Raw genomic sequence first — 18973 nt, forward strand, 5'->3', positions numbered from 1 at the left:
TTCGAACGATGAAATGATTGAAAGGAACTGTTGGGGGCATTCGTATTGTTGTGAGAGAGGTGAAATTCTTAGACCACAGCAAAACGAACTACTGCGAAAGCATTTGCCAAGAATGTTTTCGTTGATCAAGAACGAAAGTTAGAGGTTCAGATACCGCCCTAGTTCTAACCATAAACTATGCCAACCAGCAATTTGCTTACGTATGTCTTACGACTAAGTGAGGGGCCACGGGAAACCAAAGTAGGGTCATGGGGGAAGTATGGTTGCAAAGCTGAAACTTAAAAGAATCGACGGAAGGGCACCACCAGGAGTGGAGCCTGCGGCTTAATTTGACTCAACACGGGAAAACTTACCTGGTCCTGACACTAGAAGGATTGACAGATTGATAGCTCTTTCTTGATTTGGTGGATGGTGGTGCATGGCCGTTCTTAGTTGGTGGAGTGATTTGTCTGGTTAATTCCGATAACGAACGAGACTCTAGCCTATTAAATAACACACGGAATCTTGTCTTCCGTGAAGTTCCTTAATGGGATCAAGTGTGTTTAACACTTTGAAACAGAGCAATAACAGGTCTGTGATGCCCTTCGACGTTCGGGGCCGCACGCGCGCTACGTTTTACTATAATTAACATATCTGCCAACTAATTAAATTATGCACAACGCTTGTTTCTAGATAGATTTTATCATATGTTTAAAACACAAGTCCATCGATGTTACTAATTTACTATTTTATTTTCTATTCGGGACATAATTCGATTGATGCGCCCTCTATCTAAATTGTTAGTTGACAAGTAAAATGTTCACAACTATACAGAACAAGACTTACAGGATGAAAAAAATAAAAATTAAAAAAATAGCATAGATCTTGGAACGATTGTGAGAAATACGAATCAAATTGAAACTGAACAGCTTTAAAGAGTATGCGCTGCCAGTACGTGGGTGGTGCGAACCTTTTTAATAACGAAAATTGGAAAGGAAGACAAAAACGCATTACCTCAATCAAGAAAGTTTTTTTTTCACAAATGCAGACCTTAGGGGGCTTTGCCGGCCAAAACTGCCATTTTACATGTTACAAAATTAGATCTCGAAAGTGTAAGCACTGACAAAAAGTGGGTTTCCTGTTGATTGACTCCAGGCCAGTTGAAAATCTGCGTGGTGTATTCCACGCGCAATTTGTGAAATTTTAATTAACAAAAAGCCCGCTTGGAGCGTACCACCGCCACAGGCGAGGCATGGTTCAATATCTATGGCCAGCCGCAGAGGGACCAGGCGAGAGAATCGCATCGCCCGGGCTAAAAATCGAGATTTGTGGTAGTGTCGAGTCGGTTTGAGCTAGTACTGAGTAGGTTTTAAGGTGCTGATAGTACTTGTAGTGGATATAAGGGGCATCAGCTGCTATTCGTCGAATATAAAACAATGCATGCACTTCGTTATTTCAAGCTCCTTAGAAGACTCACGAACCGGTGCTACGGCAATCGAAAGCACTCAGTCTGCTTACCTGGCGACGACGGCAGACCTCACTTTCCCGCTTCAAGCCTGTGTGGTTACAGGATGTTGCGTGCCTTAAAGAGGGCTACTAGTGGGCCGGTGTACCTCATTATAAATTTTCTTCGAAAAACCATAGATAGAGAAACTACATATGGGAACGCGAATGGAAGGTGTACGGCTACATAATGCGGTACATTTGCTTAATTACATATAATTAGACACTATACAGTACTTGTCGTAATGTCTTACAAATTCCTCTTTGTATAAATAACCTTTCAGCCTTGCTGCTTATTACGCACTGAATTCTGACTATTTGATATACCGAGGTTTGTATGCGCAGATCGAGCTTATCTTCAGCTGTGACTTAGCCGAGCGTATGGAGACGGGTTTTTGGTTTGTTAGCGTAAATAAGAAGACCACATTTTCGCACATGATCGGAGTTGACTCTCACACTTTCCTAACGTCGAATAATATGCCAATTCTATTTACTGTGTACGCGTTTCTCACTGCAAACGAACGTATGTTCATCTTGATTGACTGGCTTGTAAATCGATCTGACCGACATCATAGAGGTGAGGTTTGTCAGGGATACGATGTCGAGTTTCTACACTTAAATTGCGCTGTGTACGTGCTATATGAAGACGCTTCCGAATCACAAACGTCTGCATTGATAAAAAGACGAACGTTTAAGCTTTAATGGTAAAAGACAAATAGGTTTCCCAAACAACACATGAGTTACTGCAGGGCGCCGTATGCTGATGCAAGTCGGAATCGACCTATATTTGGGTGTTACTAAGATTCAAACTGCAATGTCTGATTGCAACGCTTGCTTCATTATGCATGCTCTATTACGAACATCGAAATATAACGGAAGAGCTTCGAAAAATTTGCGTAGGGCAACCTGTAGGGGACTTCGTACCCTGTTATGGCAATATTGTTATGGACCATTTCGGGTCCTGCACACGAAGAGGAACGAAGCAAAAATGGCGCGCTACAATTGCCTTCAAATTACTAATTACAATAGGCAATGTTTCTAGCTTCATTTTCAAGGATAACAAATGTATAAGCCAAATCTCGCCATGCGACGCGCTGGAGAGCTTAAGTGATCTTTTGTCCATTGACCTGTTAAATCCGACCACAGTTTGTCTACGCGCTTTGTCGTAAAAAGACGAACTCCTTTGAAACTCTTACTACTTATGTCTGATGATTGACGCGAGCGGCAACACAAAGTGCTGAGCCATAAAAAAAAAAAGACGCGTGGTATTACCCTGTAACTACATTGTGTTACAGTAATATTTAATTGGCTAACTGCTTGAGGACGCAGCTGCTTATACCAGCATTCTGCCTAGTCACGTGATCGTATGCACTACTCAAAGGTAAAATCCAGCTGCGCTTTCCCTCCGTTGGAGGGATCACTTTCGAGGGCCTTTTTTTAAGAAAGATCTCACAGAGACACTAGTTAGTTGTCTGCGTCGAACAGAGCCGAGAGGGCATTCACCTTTAGGTAGCAAAGACGTCACTTCATTTCGTTCATTACAATGGGGACCTTTTGACACCAGCGATACATTTCACGAAACGCCAAAGTGGTTTTCTTTCTACTGAAGACAAATTTCCAAGAAGTTATATTGCTTTTAGGTTGTCAGGTGTAAGCAACGACGTTTGCTACAGCTTTGCTGGCCGTGTAAGAAGGTATTTACTGTATGATCAAGAACAGATTGGAAACGGACAATCCGATCAAATATCGGTGAAAATTTGCACACTTCTATCACGTAGCTTTAGAACGACGATGGACTTGAGGTTGTGATGAGAAGAAGAACGTCAAGCCAGTGATCGGCGGAAACCAAAATTGCATCGAGATGCGCGTGTGTGTGCTAGAGCAGGAAGTAAGGTCGTTGAGTGTTACAAAAACTCCGGAACAGGTGCGACAAAAGACGTTACGTCTGTACGATAAGGCAGCGAAGTACGCTCGTGACCAGGTTAGTTGTATTTTCTATTCACCATTGTTCGATGTATTTAGTTAATATAATGGAGATGAAACATCGAATTCTGATAAAATGCAGGTAAAATCAGTGATTTAACGAACGCCACGTGCTAGTAGCATTCATTTACGTTCTGAAACTTTGCGATTGTGCAGTAAACTGTTCTCCACAGCTAGCAATATCGTTCAGATAGGGGCGATAAACGATACCACTAAAACGATAAAAGAGTTACTGCTCAAAGCTATCGTTAAACGACAATGATTGTTCCAGCACCATGTTTAAATAGCTCGCTGTATTTAGCTAGATTTTATACAATGTAAAGCGTGTGCTGCCGTTGATTTGAACATAAAGAGAATGCAATAGTACTTTCACGGGCTTTGGGAAAAATTGAATTTACACGTGTGCGTCGTAGATGATCGCATTTCTTAACCTCTGCCATCTTCGAACGCATCAAACAACAAAGTCGGTTTTAAAATACATTTATTAAATAAAAGAGTACGTCTCTATACCTATACACACAAATCTAAATAATTTCTTTTTTTAAACCTATTATCAAAGAATGAACTCACACGGACGAAAGGTCATTCTGTGCTTTAAACCTCAAAAATATAGCCGCGCGATACGTGGTCGCTTATTGGATTAGGCATCCATAAGCTTTACGAGCGCGGATTGACGAACTCCACGACCGCGAATTCACTTGATACCATCCATTCGGCACACTTTTTTTCCTCGACTTCGGCAACTCCTTCGGCTAAACCAGTAACGGTATCCGTCTTGATTGTTCGCAATGTAACGAGTGGCGCGGGTTCAAATCCCATTAACGAAATCCTGAATTTTGTTGTGGGCTTCCACGCGCGGTCTCCTACCAGTTTACGATAATTAAGATCGCCTTTAAATATAATCAGGTCTGAATGAGCAAGCTCATCGTAAAGTTGGGGATCCCTATGCGACATATCAGCGTAGTCAAATGGAAGAGTCCAATAAGTGCGTTCTTCTATCGTCCACTGCTTAGAGGCGATATGTTCTCGGCACCGTTGGCCTAATGATGCGGTCGATGCAGAATCAGACTGTTCTAGACGGTCAATCACATAAGAAACGTCGTGACCAAGGGCGTCAGACACAAACCATGGCATCATCTTTACGTAGATACAAATTTGAGAAGCTAAACCATGTGTCATCATATAATCCATTAAAACTAGGTCCGTTATGAGCTCGAAGGCAGCGTTGTCCAGTACAAAACTAACCTGAAATAAGAAAAGTTTGACAAAAACTAAATATACTATAAGACAAAGAAGTATCCACTGGTCAGAAACTGGTTGACAGATCTTTTAAACTATGTTGCTACTCGTTATTATGTCATTTTTTAGTTCACGAATTTTCGAAACTGATGTTTTTGTCCACAAACCTTGAGTTTTTTTTTAGAATAAATGTATTCGATAAGTTCGACGGTATCATCTTGAAGGATGTTTGGTCGTAGTGTCTCTAGCGTTGAAATTGGGTCTGCTTTTTGTGAAGTTGGTTTTCCGGCAGTAAATGAAAGGTCACATTTATTGCCCCAAAGGGAAACTTCAATCAGCTGCGAGAGACACACCGTGGACGCAGACAACGTTCCTAGAAGATGTACAAAAGGTTTACATTCAACCCCAGCTTTAGGTTCTTATGAATCACGAATGCAATCCACAGATTATATACAAATGACATTATACCTTCGCTTACCTTATGAGAGTTGTTTTCAAAAGCAAATTTCGATATTATTTTTGTTGTATAAAATATCAAACTTCTGTGTGTTTACCACTTTTTTTTTTTGGTTTCAACGAATCGTTTTTATTAGGTGATTCGAATGCACTGCTTAATCTACACGCATGGACTTATTTAGCCTCACGTTCTCGTTCGAAAGGACAATTTCACGACACGATGAATGACACCTTCTCTTTTTTTGGCAGAAATACACATTATTTGCCCTTTAGGCCAAATGCAATTGTGCCAAACGGCATCGTTAACATTGAAATAACCTATTGAACGGGTTCCGTAGAAGAAGACAACGACAAACGTTGTTAACCACCACTGATTAACAAAATGCTATAGATGATACATCGCACGTCAGAGTAATATTGGTTCTGCTTCATATTTGTGCCCAACGAGCATCAACTATTAATTCCCGGATTTTACTAGGGACCTGTACGATTGTACTATGGCAGATCGTAATGAAATCTTTTAGCTCCAACAATTGATTAACGTCTCCAAGTAACAGGTCAAATTTTAAACTAGGACAAGCTTGACCCAAACATCTGTCAGAGCACGGTCGTCCAGGTCGGATGAAAAAAACGCGTTATTTTTTTCTATCGCGTGCCTTTCCGCGTTCCAGGAAATATATAGCCGTGCTACAATAAAGCATGCATTGAGACTCCGTTAACAATTGCTTCACCTGTTAGAGCATTGACAGCCAGCATCGAGGTTTCTAAGGCAGTCTCCTTCTGCTCACCAAAGTAATCATACGTCTTAAGTTTACTTGTCATCTGTAAAAGGAGAAACGCTTTGCAGTTTTACAAGGTGAATAGCTTCGTGATTCTAAAGTGGAATTATGAAAATTTTCCTTATGGGATACCTAGGGCGGTACCGGACGTAAAATGTACAAATCCACGTTGTCGCCTTATATAACTGAGTGCGTACCAAGTTCGTAAATGTCTATCTCAATACTTTGTGGTAACCATAAAAAAAAAGCACCAATTACCTGAAAGGATTCGAATATTCTTCTATAAAAATAGCATTCAGCCATTAGCCAAATTCCATCAAACCATCTTGGCAATGATTCTTGTGCTAGATGCGAGTTCCAAACGGAGACATCTTTAAACGAATCTTCCAATGGCACGTAGTCTTTATTGGTCTGTAGTTCATTGCGGAGCTTCGAGAGACGACCTACAATTAGTCACAGCGGTATCAAAAATTCTAAACATCTATTTTAAAAATATTATTTACATTATTAAGCCTTACCTAATGCTGCTAACGGCTCTAAAGGCACTAAATTAGGCAATTCATCCATTTTTTTTGTTGTTTTCTCACTAAACAGTACAGTCTTGAAGATGCACCGTATTGGCCCTTATAGTACGCTAAAACTAATGACCGACAGGCGGCTGACTGAGTCAATCAAAATGACGTTGCATACTTCCTCGGACTGTTTAAGGGTCTCCCACACAGCCCTCCTCGCCTTTGGACTCGCCACAATGGCGACACAGAAAATTTTGCATTCGATGATGTTTACTCGGTCAACAAAGTGTCTTATCAACCTATTTAGCTTTTGGCTCGGGTACAGCGACCGATAGCGTAGTTGGCTTCGCGTAACGTCCGCGTCTTATGTCAGAATGCCGAAGGAAGCTTGAGATTCAATCTCGACTTACTAGTCTCCCTTAGGAAAAGCGCGAAGCGCGCCAACAGATAAATAAGTTGCTGACCCCGAACGTCGTCGCTTTTCGCGCCACGTCGTAATGAGCAAATGAATAGAAATCGTCGCAGCTATTTGTCCTCTCGTTAAATAATTGATAGACATTAACGCCTACAAATACTGGACTGTTCCAGTAATGAAAGAGAGCGCGAAACATCGTAAGAGAGAAGGAGGATTTAAAAAAACTTTAATTCTGCATCCACACTTGATGCAATTAATCATAACGAGGAATCTCTTAAACCGAGAATGAAAAAGTTCAAAATTATTTGAGTGATTATCATTTTGATTGAACGTTTGCTAAATACTGTGCGAAGACTGTTTATTATAAGGTTTAGGCGGAGATAAAAATAAAATAATAAACATTAGTAATAGATTTTAAGGGGTGTGATAAATGAATAGGACAAAGAGAACAAACATTCACGCAAGGTTTCGCGTGAGCATGATGAAGCTAGTGACCTACCAATGGTTTGTTTGACCTCTTCACGACCTGTAGGTCCATGGCTGCTTTCGATGTATGATGCTTTCCTACTTAAGTGGTCGATAACTTTTGTTAAAATCACTGGAAGTCGATCTTTCACAGTTTTATAGGCAAAGCTACCTTCGAATCGGGCAGAGAGGTGCACCGCGGGCTCTGTTTTGGGCGCAGCCATATTGGAATGAGTGGATGAATTTTCAGGCGACCTGAATGCCCTGATAATAAGAGAACGGTTCTCCTTTCTCTGCCTTAAAGCGCGCAGCATTATAAACCTTAAATCTTTTAGGATAATCTCGTTATAGAGAATGAAACACCAAAAAGCTTTTAATGAATTTTAATGTAACGCTGTTTTTTCGTGCACATCCCGCTTTGCTTTTCGACAGTTACTATTTCTATTGTAATAAGGATTATAAGTATTTTTCATACATTTATTAATCCCACAGAATATCCTTTTACAGTCGGAAAAACGGAAATTAACAGTAACGAATACGTTTTGTATGAACAGCTGCAGGTGATTTGGCATGATCTTTAGTAGCTAGATCATTCTTGAGTATATCTAAATTTAACGTGTGGCTGAAATCTCTGTGGACTAACATATAGCAAAATACGTATTCATTTCATTTACTCTATATCCGTTAAATCAGACAATCGTTTTATGTATATACCAAAGATTATCGAACTGCTAATAATCTATGAATTGAGCTTGTGAGATGAAGGATAGTGGTAAAAATTTTTGCGAAGCATGTAGAAACTCTATTACTCTGTATTCATGGGTAGCTCGCTATCAGATGAAGCCAAATAATTCACATGTAAACCTATATTTTCACGTTCAGAAATAGGGCAACAGCGACGATAACAATGTTTTGTTTTCGTAGGCTGACATTTCTTTCCGGAACAGCGTTTTTGTCAAACAATTTTGTATAATTGTCACGTCAGAACTATCATGTATCATTTGTATTGGCTATTTATTAAATCGGTTACAGTGACCATCTTCACCACCGGCGAACAAACAATACACCCTGCTTAAATGCTATCAGCAGTTAAGATAGGCTATCTTTTCGTGAAAATCCTTTTACACAATTTGGCCAAATGGGCTCCTTTTCTAGGGGGAACTATTCATACTACAAATCGAGGGCAACCATTTAGCAACATGATTACGATAACGACCAGCGGCATCGTCACAGCGGCGTGTGTAAGCCTTATCAGTTTCTAGGATATGCCTGTCACCATATTTTAGAAACTGACCCAAATGCAAGTGTACACTGCCTCCTAGAATTGGCCTGCTAGGCTAACCCGACAATGTAGTTTTATTTTAAGAAATTGTACTATGATTCTTTGTGTAACAGCGGAAATAAAAAAAAAAAAACAACAAACCTTTACATTGAACGTACAACCTTTTGCTAATGATAGGTAGTGCAACAGTGTATGTCGATAATGGAACAGACACACTACTACGGTCTACTGTAATAGAATTTCAATATGAACATGTATGTTGAGCTTGAAAGGATTACGTATTAGATTTAGCGCGTAAAAGCGCTTGTCCTCTGTGTCCGACGCTCGATGATTTTTCTCGACCAACTCAGACTTGCCTTTCATAGGACCTATTAGCTGTACCATTTTAAAGTGAGCAAGCTTATCTGCGTTCAATGAATAACTGGTCGCTAAAAATAACTGATAGGAATTTGTAGAAAATGTCATTATAAGCACGCTCTTTATAGGCTTCAAGGAACAAGGTTTCATTCTGATAAGAAACATGCGATATTTCAGGGCTGTGGTCTTCTACTTTGTCCTGAGCTCGGTCTTTACATAGGACTCACAGCCGAGCAGCAACTTCGTATCGCGGAACCCGTTGGCAAGTTAAATACGGAACCTCTGAATGAAAGTCAGCCAGCTTTAGCAGCTTTAGCTCAAACTGCTCGTAATAATGGGTTATATTTGGTGTGCTCGGTCATTGAACGAGACGACGCTTTCTACAATACCACCGTTATCCTGGATCCCTATGGAAAAGTGATAGGCAAGCATCGAAAGATGCATCTGTACCTTGAGGCAGGACTGATTCCATCTCACGAGAAACCGCGCAAAGTGTACATTCCAAACATTGGACAAGTCGGTAAGTTCGGACAAGTTCCCGTTACACCTTTTTTGACTACGTACAGAACAGTTTAATGCCTTATCTGGAGTGTCGCCTGCAGGTAAACATAAATCCAAAACATAGTTTCTTCTGTTCAAACTTAGCGGGCACATACACTGGGTCCTGCGATGTGCGAGAGGCCCATCGCCTTTCTCGCAGGCGGCTTCATGCAGATCGTGGCGGGCCTTTTCCATGTGTGTCAATGGCTGCCAGTACGATTAAGAGACGTTATAAATCAGTCGAAATAGCACGAGTCAATTCCAGAGTCGTGCAGACACACAAAGGCTATTTATATTGTGTGATCGCACCTGGAGCCGGAGTGGCGTCGTGTGTTTTCGTAGAGGATATTAATGATTGAAAAGCCTATATAATCGATGCAAGCCCCTAATGTCCCATGCTATTTCCTTACCAAAACTGTCGGAGAAGGCTTGACACGTCTGAGGATTCGCCCGCACCGTTCTACACTTCTCATCAATCACTTTTGTCCTTCAGAGCGACCCTGTGCGAATGAGGATGAACGAGAGGGCTATCGCTTACAGAGATTGTGTACAGCTTGTAAATTCCGTCCTAGACAAGTCGGTCCGCTGGTAGAAGCAATTCGCAAAAGAGAACAGGCAGTGCCTCTAACCGCCCGGGCCGTCTGTAAGATACTTTTCATTTCGCAAAATTCCTTAATTTCTTGGCTTGCAGAAAACTATTTATACTAGTTTTTTTGACCACCAACAAAGGAGATCGAGTTGATTTATTGCACCTTTCCAAGAGATGTTTTAACATTGATGTTGATCTGGTGATCCTCCAGAATTGTTAGCAGGATGCTGCCGAACGCTGTTGCCACGTGCAAGGCCTGACAAACACACTACCCGGGGCAGCATGCAGAATGCCGTTGACTTATAGCTCGAAATCCGATGATTTTAGTGGCTCTTGCTGAGCGGCGACGATTCCTATGATCACAACTACAGACGCCTTTTGTTAGCAGCAAAAAAAGATCCCTCCAATATTTAATTTACGACAGCTTAATTTATGTTTACTTAATACGAAAAGGATATTATTTTATATTTTCAGAGCGTTTTAGCTGACTGAATGCGATAGACTGCGTTCTGCTCACTAGTATAGTTTATTGACACATCTTCATTATTTACAGAAATCATTACATGCTTCGATGTGTTTTTTGCCGAAGCTAATCAGGAGTGTAATAGTGATTTGGTTTTGTGGCTTACACACTGGTATGATGAGACACCAAATTTAACGGTTCTCAGTACCGCACGCGCCTGGGCAATCTCAAACCGTACCCCAATGGTGGTGGTAAGTAAAAAAAAAAATTTGATTATTTTTTATTTACATTCATGGGCCTTAGAATGTTCGGACAGTAAATGCCGAAGGAGAGCGCTGCAAGACGTTTGTGTAGAGCCTTTGTGAAAGAGGGCCTTTTCTGGATTTTAAGCTACAAATGTATTTTCTGAATCGTCTTGGTGTCCGCGTTAAGTTGACGCAATATCTTAGATAAATTTGTACTATAAATTTATCTAAGATACTGCGTAAATAAGTACAGCAAAGATCGCCCAAAGTGGTAGCAAATATGATCAAATATACGGTTTTCCACGGAAAAGGAGTTCAAGCCGACGTTTTTTGATGTCTAGCCAAATATATATTTCCTTAAATACATTTGATGCGTTCGGCAAGCTAGCGATGTAGGCGATCCAAAGGTTAGATGTGAAGCCAGTAGACGAAAGAAAGGATAGTCCTTTGTTTGCAGAAGCATGTGCGTCACAACAGGTGCTATAAGGGCGAAATGAAGCAAACTCAGCTTCATCCAAAGAAAAAAAAATCTATTTTTTCAATTACAGCTGAACCTGTCTAGGCATGTGCGCAAAAGCCTCCATATATGACATGCGGCATGCCTGAGCATCGCTATATTGACAATAATGATGTTGCTCTTGTTTACGGCGGCGTGTAAAGTCTGTGGACGGCAAAACGTAATGTTTATACATTAACTAGAGCGTCCCATGTACGCCCAATAAATAACTGTTAGAGAAAAACATTACAAGATTGACAGAAGAAAACAGTTGTACATTCAACGATGCAATCTGTACCTCAGCATTTAATAGAGCATGCCATTACCTTTATCATAAACTTATGAACTAATTCAAGCAATGTTAACCGGTGCCCACTACTATAAAGATGCCAATATGAGCTAGTACGATTACCGCTTGCTCCGGTTCGGTTTGGGCGTTGCTTTTAAACGGACTAGTAAGCTTTCAGCTTGGACATGAACTTTGACTAAAGTTCTACTCCGGGCTCTCTGGTTTCGATGGCTGCAGTGCAACGCACGCAATTTACGTGAAGGAACTCTTGGTGCCGGCCTCTTCTTTCCCGATGGTTCAGGGCAGTATACAATGTCGTTTAGTGAAGAACGTGAGGCCTTGCACGTGTTCGACCTTAAATCAACTTCGTCCGCGCTAATCAGGTTTGTTAGGTGCTCACGATTGGTTTTAGTACAAATTTTGTATGCTTGTTCCAAAAACGGCTTTATTTCACAAACTTTATTATTTTTTTCTCTTAGTCTATTTTCTATACAGAATACGTTGTACTAGAATGATAAACCATAATTGTTTTGATGAGCATTTATTAGATAGCCTTGATTTTCTTATACCACTGTAGTATAATCATCGCACAAAATTGTATTAGGGAAGATATAATAAAGGAAGTTGCTCTAAAGTCGATCCTTTTCTGATACCAACGCGGACAATTCAAACGGTTTCAAGCGTCGAATTCAAATGGATTCTACAATTAAATAAGTCAGTCAAGTCAGGATTAAGGATAGAAAAACCAAAAGGAAGCCCTTTTTTATTTAAAAAATGAGCAGAGAACTATTTAAAGGATATCTGACGCGATTTTGCAAAAATAACAGTAATAATAATAATAATGAAGCATTTAGTGACTTGAAGTGTACGTAGTATGTACGATCTAAAAAGGAAATGTCGAATTTTCGAATGGGAAAAGGCAAGACATACAAGCCAGCAGGGCTGAAGGGTGTCACATATGGTTACGTATAAAATGGGTGGTAGTGCAAAAGTACTTCGCGTTCCTATCATTGTAGCTGTACTTCCGGCTGATTATCCTTTAGTGTATTTTAAGAAACTCCAATTGAGTGTTTCATACGGTTTCTCTTATTGCTATGGATTGCTCTCGCACGTTCTTCAGTTTTTAGAAGGCTGCACCTTAGTGACTCTTCAAACGAAATTTTTTAATTCAACGCGGTTTGCAGAATATGGTCGCTGGATTATATGCTTTATGGAGCTTCGCTATAAAAGACACAAGTTAAAAAAAATATTTTTTAAATAATATTAATTGCTTCTCTATTCGAGTAAAATATTTTTGCAGACTATTATTTTGCTTCAAATATATTAATAGAAATAATAATAGTCAACCAGTCCGTTTGTGTATATACAGTCGGAGATTAGTTGGATGAAACCACCCGCTCTCTGGGATTGCATCGACGTATTGGCCAGTATTCCTTGCGCTGTGACAAGCATGATCCTGAGGCAATAATTACATACGCTTTTCTAGTCTTCAGCATTTCAACGGCAAACATTTTCAAAAAATCATAGCTAAAAAATTAAGGAAATTTTATGGGGGTGGGGGAGGGTGTCGATATTGTTAAGTACGACATCTTCATCTATAAACTGCATCTCACTCAGAAAGCCCTCTAAATGTACCTAGGGATCAACCATTGTGGCTCAAAAGCTAACTGCCCCACTTCTTCAGACAGCATCCCGTACTCTATTAGCAGTATTTGGTCGCTAGGATTGCTAAAAAATGACATGCGGATTCAATGGAACAGTTCAAACTCTTGTCCACAGAGGGGCCTAAGTTCAAAAGAAAATCGGTGATCCCAACAGACGAATGAGGAATCAAACAAATATTATTCGCATACATTTTATTGATGTTATATCTTTCTTGCATCGTCTTTCAGAAATCCAAAAGATATAGTGACACCAAGTTCGGTTTATCAGCCCATCGCTACGGACCTTTCGCGTTTTAATAAGGTGCCGTTGCTTCAGACGTGTGGAACTGTTCGATTTAATCTGCTAACTATCTCTTGCCGAGTAAGATACGAACTTCGGTGTCCTTCCAAGAACATTTTGTACTCAATGTTCGCTGCGGAAGGAACGCGTGGATTCGGAAATGGAGATTGTCTTTATCTACAGGAACTGTACGTGATAGCTGTCGACAAGGAGACCCGACAGCCATCTTTGCACAGTGGTTCGCCATTTCGTACCCTGAGTATAAGGATCGACGTCAAAGATGATTGTCGGCCTCAGAAAGCGTTCCCGTTTGTTATCGGAGACTACCTGTCCTTAGTGGATTCTTCAAAATGGCAATTTAATCGAGATAAGGTAGAAATTTTAATAATGTCATTCAGTTGTATTTAAACATTACTTAGCTTGGTAACCAGCGCAAACGTTCCTTTTGCACATCGCTCGGAACGAGCATGCCTGTAAGCGTCTCCTGAAATTTGACCCGGAGCTTTTCTTTAAAATAAAAATCAAATTTAAGTTTAAATCATGGTAAGTGTACATATACGATGGCTTTCAGAAGTAGTTACTCTCGCTTTAAATTTAAGTGATCAAAATAGCCTTTTTTGCTTTTAGTGGTTTTTCACACTCTGTCATTTTTATACTATCGCCTTTAAATGCAATGGAGAACTTTGGGTCAACTGTTATTATGAATGGGAAAAGTTTTCCCACTTTTTGGCATGCTTTTTATTGTTTTTTATTATATTTTATATAATTAATTTTTTTTTATTTTTAATTATATCTTATATAATTTAAGATGTTAATAATTAATTTTATAAATTTTTCTGCGTTTTACTATCATATTAATTGCAATAATTAATGCATTAATTTGTAAACGTTCAGATATGAGTATACTAAAAGAAGTTTGGGTTTTTTTCATAATTTAGAGAAAATGGCCCTAACAGTTACAAGTGTGCAAAGTTAGTAAATACTTGCATCGATGGGTCTCACTTACATCTCAAAAGAGTCATACTTTACTCTGGTGTTCCTCCAAAAACGTTTACTGTAATTGCGCGCTAAGTAAAAATCCTTTTGTTTTGATATCTAGGTAGAACTGAAGTTGGAAGGTCTTGAGGTGGCGTGCGCTGGTATGTTCCGAAGAGTCTTCAGCAAAGACATTCCTAGGTATGTTCGTAAGAGAAGCCTTACGTTTTAAGTAATCGAACTAGGAAGTTCTAGAAACCACTTGTATATTAGGTTTATAAAGAAAATGATGTGGGCCGTGAAAGGAATAGATAAAAGGCATTATTCGAATTTGCGTGTCAGGTTTTCGCAACTTTTTGTTACGTTAATAGGAAATTAGCATGGCGTTAACTGAACATCTACCTAGATGGAGAAAATTCAAAACTGTACCACAGTTCTTTTAACGAATCCTCCAAGAAATTGTGTGTCACCTTCTTGATCCCTTCTTCGATAATAGTTTCACGTGATAAAAATTAGGTTAAGTTGTTGTTAAGTAAAATATGGTCGAAATCCAATTCATAGTAAGGGTTGCATAGCGAATATTCAGTACGTCAAGCAATTTAACAGGCTGTAATGAATGGTCAAATTCACAAAAATTCGTTTTACTAATTATAATCCTTAGTTCATGGACGTCTGATGAGATCGATAAACTCTAGTGCTCCATCTTAAATAAAGGAAAAGCACCTCTCTCTGTAAATGATTCACATTTACTTAACTGAAATGAGTTGTTTGGTTTTGTTTTTCTATTTAAAGTCAAACTAGGTTGGACCATAGTGAAACTATTCGATTTCTTCTAAATATGGGATATTATGGTCTTGTGATTTGAGGTCGCGTGAAAAGATACCGCTTTATACCAAACATAAGCTATCTACAAAAACTCCATTGAGAGTTTTTTTTTTTTAGAGTTTACCATAAATCTTACAGCAATTCTCTGTGGGCTACTATATAAATCATATACAATTACATAGATTTACAAGATGGATCTGCACGATGGGACTTACGAATATACACCGTCATATTTATTCGCATATAACCGTATAATGATATTTCGTTACCTTCAGCCATTGTATTTATTTGTACTGTACAATGTAAACAAAATAAAACAGCAGTGTTAAATGCTTTGTCAAATATTTTCTTTGTATACTAATTAAGGGGAGAAACGAAGGGTCTAATCTTCTCCGCCAAGAGTCTAGTTGAGTTGTATATTGACAGAAGTGATCCGGGTCCGTTGATCTGGTAGTACACGCCACTTCCTTTTGCTAATCAATAATACTATTGAAAAACGATATGCATTGATTAAAAAGAGGAATTAAGTATTAGTAGATAATGCTCCCAGCGGAATCAAGTCCAGCCGTTGGGGTTGAGCCCCCACTTTTGGCTTACATGAAATGGGCTTTGTTACGGTGGTGTCCGATTATACAGACAGAGCAGTACTGCTCAATCTTCTTTTGAAAAAAAAATTTGCCTATTGTCAAAAGTGTTATCTATATTAGTATCGCATACGCTGATGTCCTGATCGCATTTAGATACATGGCCTCGCTCGCCCAGCAGCTGGCGTTTGCCCTCAAATTCACACTTGTAGATTAATCCCTTACGGCCCGTATCTTATTATTGATTTAAAAAATGCGTAAAGAGTTTTTTCATCCGGAAAAGGGCCACTTCTGGTATGTTCAATGTACAATCATTTTTTATACATTCGGAATGATGAATTGCACGTCGCCATTGTGCACTGAACATAACTTTCAGTAATACTGAATCGTTCCCACTAAATGTGCTCCCTTAATTATGAAATCCCTTAACTGATCACTTAATTAATTAAGTGATCGACTAACGGCACAGAATTTCATGGGAAGTTCTGAACACGGAAAATGAAAAAAAAAAGCTGAAAGTGCTCAGCTTTTTAACTTATCGATGGCCAGTGGCTATTGATTTAGTTGTCCTATCAGACATTCAATCAAAATAATAAGGTTATGCACACCGCATTCATTCAGAAAGTAATTAACTAATGGGGAAGTTAGCGCGATATTTTGTTGACTCATGCTAAGTTAATTATTCATACAAATATATTGTTAATAGAATTCTTTTTCGCTAATGTTATTGCAACATCTCAGTCTTCCTTTGAAATTTTCGTTAATTTTTTAACATACACACATGGGAGGTGAAACCCAGTCAAAGTTCGTAAGACTTTTTAAACGTAGCTATCGAGTAGGCCTTACATTGTCTGAAACAAGATTGAATTAAGTTTGTACAGAGCTAATCGAAGACAAGCCATTCATTCGCTGGGCAACAATAGGCTCTCGTTGAAATACCGCAAAATCATGAAAAATGGTCAGCTAAGATGTTCTTTCTTCGTTGAATTTCCGGTCAATAAACCGCCTTCGATTTGAATTTGAATTTTTACACAGCCAAACAACGTGTTTAGCATGTTTCCATATATATATATATATATATATATATATATATATATATATATTCCACTTGTTTATTTTCGCGATTTACTCTTTTTACTATTATTACAAAAACGGAAAAAAAGAGTTGTATACATTCAACAGAACATTATTATTTGAAACACATCTTTCTGCACACCAACATAGATGGCACTACAGAGGCCACCGTGAATCTATTGCACACGTACGAGACGCACGTTTATGTGTGATGTAATTATCACTCCTTGAACCCTAGCTGTGTATGGCAAGTATAATTTCAAATTTTCTTTATCTAAAAGTGCAGCTTTTACGCTGTCAGTTTAAAGAAAAACATATAACCTGTAATAGATGTGTACTTCTAACGTATCAACCAGTTTTACATTCATTAGTTATATCTGTATATACCGACTAGGACAGGAATAGGTTGTTTGGGCTGTTCTTTAAATAATTAGAGTATATAATCCATTAGCGTCGGATTAGCGAGGAAAGTAGGTTCATTATTGTTATTTTTTTTATTTACTTTTTTCAGAGATTTTATTAAAAATATTTGATTCGATACTAAACTATTTTGATAAGGCAAGCGTTGTTAATATCGGCTGACTGAGTGGTTGTCTAAGATCAGTATTGCTAACCAGGTATACGCATGTAATAACGACATTTCTGTTAACTACTATACTTTGCCATTTTTTTCATGTAGCCGACAGTGCACTAACATAGACCTCTCACGAATTTTCTAAAAAAAAAAAAGTTTTTTTTTTTTTTTAAATAACAGTAAATGAACGGGCGCAGAAGGAGCTGCGAAGACGGTAACTCTGCCGCTGCATCCATACGGTGACAAGGAGATACGTTCAATACGAGTCGCCCCATTAGAGACGCTGTGCCACATCAAGAAATAATCTAGGATTATTTCTTTATGTATTCTAGATGCAGCAAGGCTGATGTTAATTTCATAAGGAAAATGTTATTAACGGCAAAAATAATTCCTACTAAAAAGAACTAAAAAAAAATACTAACAAACATTTTCAAACACACTACGTTATTTCAGAATTCGGTAAACTATTTTTTGTTATACATATAACTTGAAAAATATGTTGTGTAATGTTTTGAAAAACGTTTAATCAACGAAAACTTTAGCTTTCATGCAATTTGCAGCGTCAAAGATAACTGCTATTACAGTCAATTTAACTTATTTTCACTATACATAGTCAACTGATAGGCTACATGTTTGCGTACGTAGCTCGCTTGAATGCCCCCTGTGCAGGAGTCTGTATATATAACGCGTCATTAAACTGCATTTAGCTACTGGTCATATATAAGTTGTTTCGTTTCAGGTATCGTATCAGTTTATAGACGGAAAGCTGATCAAGCTTTGCTCGTGTATAGGTATATACTAGCCAAATCTCCCATTCGGCAAACGACTTAATCGACACACACTCAACATTGGTAATTCCATCGTAATACTATAATGATGACCATAGTTTAAAAAAAAAAAAAAAAAAAAGCTACTTTTATCGGGACTTTGTTACCGCCATGAACATTGATCTGAATTACCCCAAACATCTGACGTTCTGAAAACGAATGAAAATATGCCTATGTTATATATCTAGTAGAGCGAATATGCATATAGCTTTGATTAAAGTGTTACTAAAGTAGTAAAGCATAGATATGGTTCGGACCAGCCATTAGCATATCACTTATCGCTATTGTATTGCGCAACGATTTCGGTAAACAGAATAGTTATTTCTTACGTCGTTAAAATATCTTTAGTTCGAATGCTAACAGATGACTGATGGTTAATAACAACCAGACACAAACAAAAACTTACAAAAATGTATTTAGCTTTCTGCAATAAAAGAAAAGTTGAGCGCTCCCCTCGATCAAACCGAAGGTTTTAATAGGATACTTGGTTCAGCATCTTTTCGGATAAAAAAGAACTTTAAAGGAGCAAACCTTTCCTAACGAAAGTGTAAAACCGATGTCCTCGGAACCAAAACAAA

At 38.7% G+C, this 18973-nt stretch overlaps 2 protein-coding genes and 1 long non-coding RNA gene across 6 annotated transcripts in view; 1 reads left to right on the top strand and 2 right to left on the bottom strand.

Annotated features, from left to right (window-relative positions):
• Nucleotides 1-1567, bottom strand: part of LOC147753516 (uncharacterized) — a 14515-nt gene extending 12948 nt beyond the window's left edge. Inside the window, exon 1 of the long non-coding RNA XR_015311020.1 lies at nt 1498-1567. This is a non-coding gene — a long non-coding RNA (uncharacterized LOC147753516). The remainder of the gene's footprint in view (nt 1-1497) is intronic.
• Nucleotides 1568-2821: 1254 nt separating this feature from the next.
• LOC111260333 (pantetheine hydrolase VNN2) lies at nt 2822-18542 on the top strand. 2 transcript variants are annotated; one of them, XM_022832993.2, is made up of 7 exons: nt 2822-3463; nt 9148-9490; nt 10653-10813; nt 11830-11975; nt 13485-13908; nt 14636-14712; nt 17749-18542. In XM_022832993.2, exons 1-7 carry the CDS (start codon nt 3344-3346, stop codon nt 17753-17755), a joined length of 1278 nt encoding a protein of 425 aa, XP_022688728.1. In that variant the 5' UTR covers nt 2822-3343; the 3' UTR covers nt 17756-18542. The 2 variants fall into 2 exon arrangements, with proteins under 2 accessions (XP_022688728.1, XP_022688727.1); XM_022832992.2 differs by lacking the exon at nt 17749-18542 and having other exon boundaries at nt 2826-3463; nt 14636-15671.
• Nucleotides 3930-7561, bottom strand: LOC111260334 (damage-control phosphatase 1). 3 transcript variants are annotated; one of them, XM_086968283.1, is made up of 5 exons: nt 7366-7561; nt 6198-6382; nt 5892-5982; nt 4872-5077; nt 3930-4710 (listed from the first exon to the last, which is right to left on the bottom strand). In XM_086968283.1, exons 1-5 carry the CDS (start codon nt 7553-7555, stop codon nt 4123-4125), a joined length of 1260 nt encoding a protein of 419 aa, XP_086824409.1. In that variant the 5' UTR covers nt 7556-7561; the 3' UTR covers nt 3930-4122. The 3 variants fall into 3 exon arrangements, with proteins under 3 accessions (XP_086824409.1, XP_022688730.1, XP_022688729.1); XM_022832995.2 differs by having other exon boundaries at nt 6198-6368; nt 7366-7530; XM_022832994.2 differs by lacking the exon at nt 7366-7561 and adding an exon at nt 6458-6597.
• Nucleotides 18543-18973: the final 431 nt, after the last annotated feature.

This window comes from Varroa jacobsoni, unplaced genomic scaffold, assembly GCF_002532875.2.
Source record: "Varroa jacobsoni isolate VJ856 unplaced genomic scaffold, vjacob_1.0 scaffold_429, whole genome shotgun sequence".
In the NCBI taxonomy this organism is placed as follows: Eukaryota; Metazoa; Arthropoda; class Arachnida; order Mesostigmata; family Varroidae; genus Varroa; species Varroa jacobsoni.

Coding starts and splice junctions, on each gene's coding strand:
- LOC111260333 (XM_022832992.2), top strand. CDS start 3,344: ATGCGCGTGTGTGTGCTAGAGCAGGAAGTAAGGTCGTTGAGTGTTACA. Junction 10,814..11,829: donor ACCGTACCCCAATGGTGGTG/GTAAGTAAAAAA, acceptor CGATGGCTGCAG/TGCAACGCACGCAATTTACG. Junction 13,909..14,635: donor GGCAATTTAATCGAGATAAG/GTAGAAATTTTA, acceptor TTTGATATCTAG/GTAGAACTGAAGTTGGAAGG.
- LOC111260334 (XM_086968283.1), bottom strand. CDS start 7,555: ATGGCTGCGCCCAAAACAGAGCCCGCGGTGCACCTCTCTGCCCGATTC. Junction 5,078..5,891: donor GGCTGTCAATGCTCTAACAG/GTGAAGCAATTG, acceptor TACATCTTCTAG/GAACGTTGTCTGCGTCCACG. Junction 4,711..4,871: donor ATTCTAAAAAAAAACTCAAG/GTTTGTGGACAA, acceptor TTCTTATTTCAG/GTTAGTTTTGTACTGGACAA.